The sequence below is a fragment of the Aplysia californica genome, unplaced genomic scaffold (assembly GCF_000002075.1).
Source record: "Aplysia californica isolate F4 #8 unplaced genomic scaffold, AplCal3.0 scaffold00022, whole genome shotgun sequence".
Classification (NCBI taxonomy): domain Eukaryota; kingdom Metazoa; phylum Mollusca; class Gastropoda; order Aplysiida; family Aplysiidae; genus Aplysia; species Aplysia californica.
In genome coordinates, this window is record NW_004797292.1 from 2,438,657 (window position 1) to 2,442,236 (window position 3,580).

The 3,580-nt window shown below is 40.1% G+C and overlaps 1 protein-coding gene across 1 annotated transcript in view; it reads left to right on the forward strand.

Moving 5' to 3' along the window:
• Window positions 1-219: 219 nt before the first annotated feature.
• The window catches only part of LOC101853281 (protein ECT2), a 27,092-nt gene continuing 23,731 nt past the window's right edge, over window positions 220-3,580 (forward strand). Inside the window, exon 1 of the mRNA XM_013088183.2 lies at window positions 220-293. Coding sequence (XP_012943637.1) covers window positions 263-293 — 31 coding nt within the window. The 5' untranslated portion in view covers window positions 220-262. The remainder of the gene's footprint in view (window positions 294-3,580) is intronic.

The window sequence follows — 3,580 nt, forward strand, 5'->3', positions numbered from 1 at the left end:
ACAACACACTCTTACCTTGACTTCCAACTTCCAACAAACGACCGTGGACCGCGGCGCAGAATCACAACAATCTTTTCTGAGGAGAATCGAAAGTAGGCCAACAGTGCTGTGCTGTTCGGCTTCCAGCTTCCGGTATAATGTTTACTTTCTTAAATCCATTTTCATTGGCTTCTGTCTGAAGGCCAGAAAGATCGTTTACCCAATAATGAATGGCGTTCTATCAACACCGCGATATTTGAAGTTTTGTTTGCAGGGAAGAAAGATGGCCGACTTACGTACAGACCCGACAGAGGGTAGGGCTTTTAACTTTTCTCTATGATTTCTTGTTCATGTTCAATGTAAAGGTTTTGTTTGTACGATGAAAATCCGAAGTATTTGATTTCTGTGTAGTGTCTATTTATTTCACTGTGCAGTTACTGCAGATATGGCTTGAGTTAATAGAAGTACCAGTAGGAAGTCCAAAAAAGTTTCGGATCATTTCAGACACGACAAATTCTTAAAATCATATTCTAGAGATAGACTCTAGGCTCAATTCAAAGTCAAAGTACTCAAGATTTCGCATGTTTTGTTAGTAGTTAGGCATCTGTTTTATGCATTCCTTATCCTTGGTTCTAAGAGGGCACTCAAGTTAATGAAAAGTGCCTTTTGTATCGGGCCTTGTTCTACTCTCTCTCCCGCTGCTCCTGGCAGTTGAGTCATGGGGGCGGTGCAGTTCATAGAGCGGATCTAAATCTAAGATCTAGATCTAGATATAGAATCTAGTTCTAGATATAGAATCTAGATCTAGATATCTAGATCTAGTCTCATAGGGGCCTACATTTCGATCTGTATTCAAATCCTGACCAGAACGTGCTGTGGGGAAAGGCTCCCGTGAAAAGAAAGTTTGCAGTTTGCACCTGTTTGAAACACCACTTCTGAGTTTTGTAATTGTTGAAGAATGTTTCTTTGGGGAGGACTTCCGTAACGAGCAACCACTATGAGACAGAGCAGAATTGAGGGCTTGGGATAGGGGTAGGGTTAGGGTTAGATCCAGGCCTCTTCTTTATTGTGTTTGACGGGGTGGTCGCTCGTTACGGAAGTCCTTCCTTTCTTTGCAATGAATGCAATGGGCGTCTCTTTTTCAGTGTGGCCTCCTGTAATGACACAAGCCAATAGATCTAGAGAATAACAACTAAACGCCGTTGGCCAATATTTATAGTAACAGCCCTTTTGTTTGACGTCATTGAGGGATTCCCACTTTGTCAGTCATTGCTGGCAACGTGACCGCTCGACAGCAGCCTGCCGACTCGGATTATTTTCCTTGGGCAACTTGCTGAACGGTTCGGTTGTCTATGATAATGATTGCGCAGCACCCTTCTTCCGCCCAGATTGATTCTGATGCTGTACACTACGTAAACTGAGAAGAAGAAGAAGACTTTTAAGAGTAGGCCTTCTCAATTTATAGCCTATAGGCTACAAGAACGAAAGCAAGTTCAAAGTTCAATGACGCAGTGCAAATGATCGACCGTTTCGACCCGCATCGTTTCTTTTAAAGTATTGTAAGCACAAGAAATTAAGCACTAACAAGAGATTGGACTCAATAGGACGCTGAGCTGTGTATGTAAATGGAGTAGAAAAGGGGGGGGAGCTTGGAAACTGCCAGTGCAAACTGCGCGCTACACAAAATCATCACTATTTTTCGAATCACGATCAGGTGACGCGGCAGGCATCCCCCTTGCGAGGTCAAACAAGATTTCTGTTTCTATAAATATCGGCCAATGGTGTTTAGTTGTCGTTCTTTAACTATCCGCTTGTTGTAATGACAGCTCTGTGCAATTATTGTAGTCGCTTAGATTCTATACCGATATCAAATGAATTGGCAGAGACAAAATAAATAACAGGAAATTTTCTTTTAAGTTTTAGGTCTACTCAGTATAAACTCAGCTGTTCATTTACGGGATTTGATCCCTCCTTTGATCACCATTGATGGTAAGTGTTGTTGAAGGTGGAGACGATGAAATGATCTCTATAGCCTACCTATGCGGCTACCTCCAGTTTAGTGCTTTGAATTACAATGGGGAAGTGCTTTGAATTACATAGATCATTCATTTCATAATCATAGAATGATAGAAACCCCATGGCCATGACATACACAGATAATTAGCAGTAGTAGCCTTAAGACACATTCCAAGGCAGTCGTTTAATAATCTTGTAGTACGCGTAGGCCTATCGGTATTCTCTGGTTTTGGCCCAAGAGTACTGGATATCGATACTGACTTAAGTACTTGGTATACATGTTTTATCCGAAAGAGAGCGAGAGATGCGCTGCTATTTTTCTCAGTACAAAATGACCAGTAATGTTTCACATGTTTGTAAGGGGATGGGGAGTAATCGTTTAGAACCTGAAGTAATCGTCGGTGGAGCCAAAACCCACACTCCATAGTTATCGTTGGGGCCAAAGCCGGATTATCCTGGCCTATCTATACTTTGTACAGTAGGTATAGAATATATCATAAAGTATAGATGTATGCATACATAGCTCTGTCCAGGGGCCTGCTTTCATGTATACAGTATCAGCACCAAAAGTAAACTTATTTTCATGACTTTAGTGCATTTGTACGATTAATTTTCAGTTGAGAATTTTGCAGAATTAAATTTTTTCCCTACAAAAACCTCTCAATTATACATCGTTTTAACAAGTGTTGACATGTCTTGAAATTTATTTTTTTTTCTCTTAGGCCTATAATCTTTCAACGCAATGTTGTGTTACAGGACAGCATAAAAGTTGCCTTGTTAATCAAATTTCCAAAACATAAACATCTGCATTTGAGAAAAGAGCCAATAAAAGGCCAGGGTTACCACCTCTTACGTATTATTCTTTGTATAGAATAGAGACTGAATACATACACGCTTGCCATAGCCACAGCTTGTTTGTGTTCACCATGTATTTGAGAACTTTGTGATTCTCTTGGACATGGATTTTGCCTTGTTCGAAGGACTGAGATGGATGGAGCAGCCAAGGAATGACTTTTTTGTCCAATCTTGTCATGGATCGGTTGGTGTGCCTGTTCAATTGATGGTGGCATATGCCTAGTTTTCATTTTTATATAGTGTTTCCAGTTTTAATTTCAAATGCCCACCATGGAGCTCTCTAGTCTTTGTTGTACCAGTATGATTTCAGTACTTGACAGTTTCGATGTTCTGCATTATAATTGTGATGGAGGTAAACAAACTTTACAGTAAGCCAAATTTGTAGTGAAATCCACACCCTCATAGGGGACCCAACTTTCTGTGTTTTCAAGACATTGTGCACTTTGTCTTGACAGAGTATTGTGAAAAAGTAAAAATCTGGATAAATAGAGCCTTGTTTTGACAGAATATTGCGTAAAAGTACAAATCTGGATACATAGAGGAAGAAAAAGGCACAATTCATCAAATGCAAGTAATCAAAAGAAACAGACAAATAGGCAGGGTCATTGTCGTGGCATTAGAACGTGACAGGTCAGATGGTTTGTTCTGCTTCAAATCAAAACTCAGGTCTGGTCTAGGCTGGTTGCATAATATAATAACTTAACAAACTTGTTACTTTGTTTTTGGAACC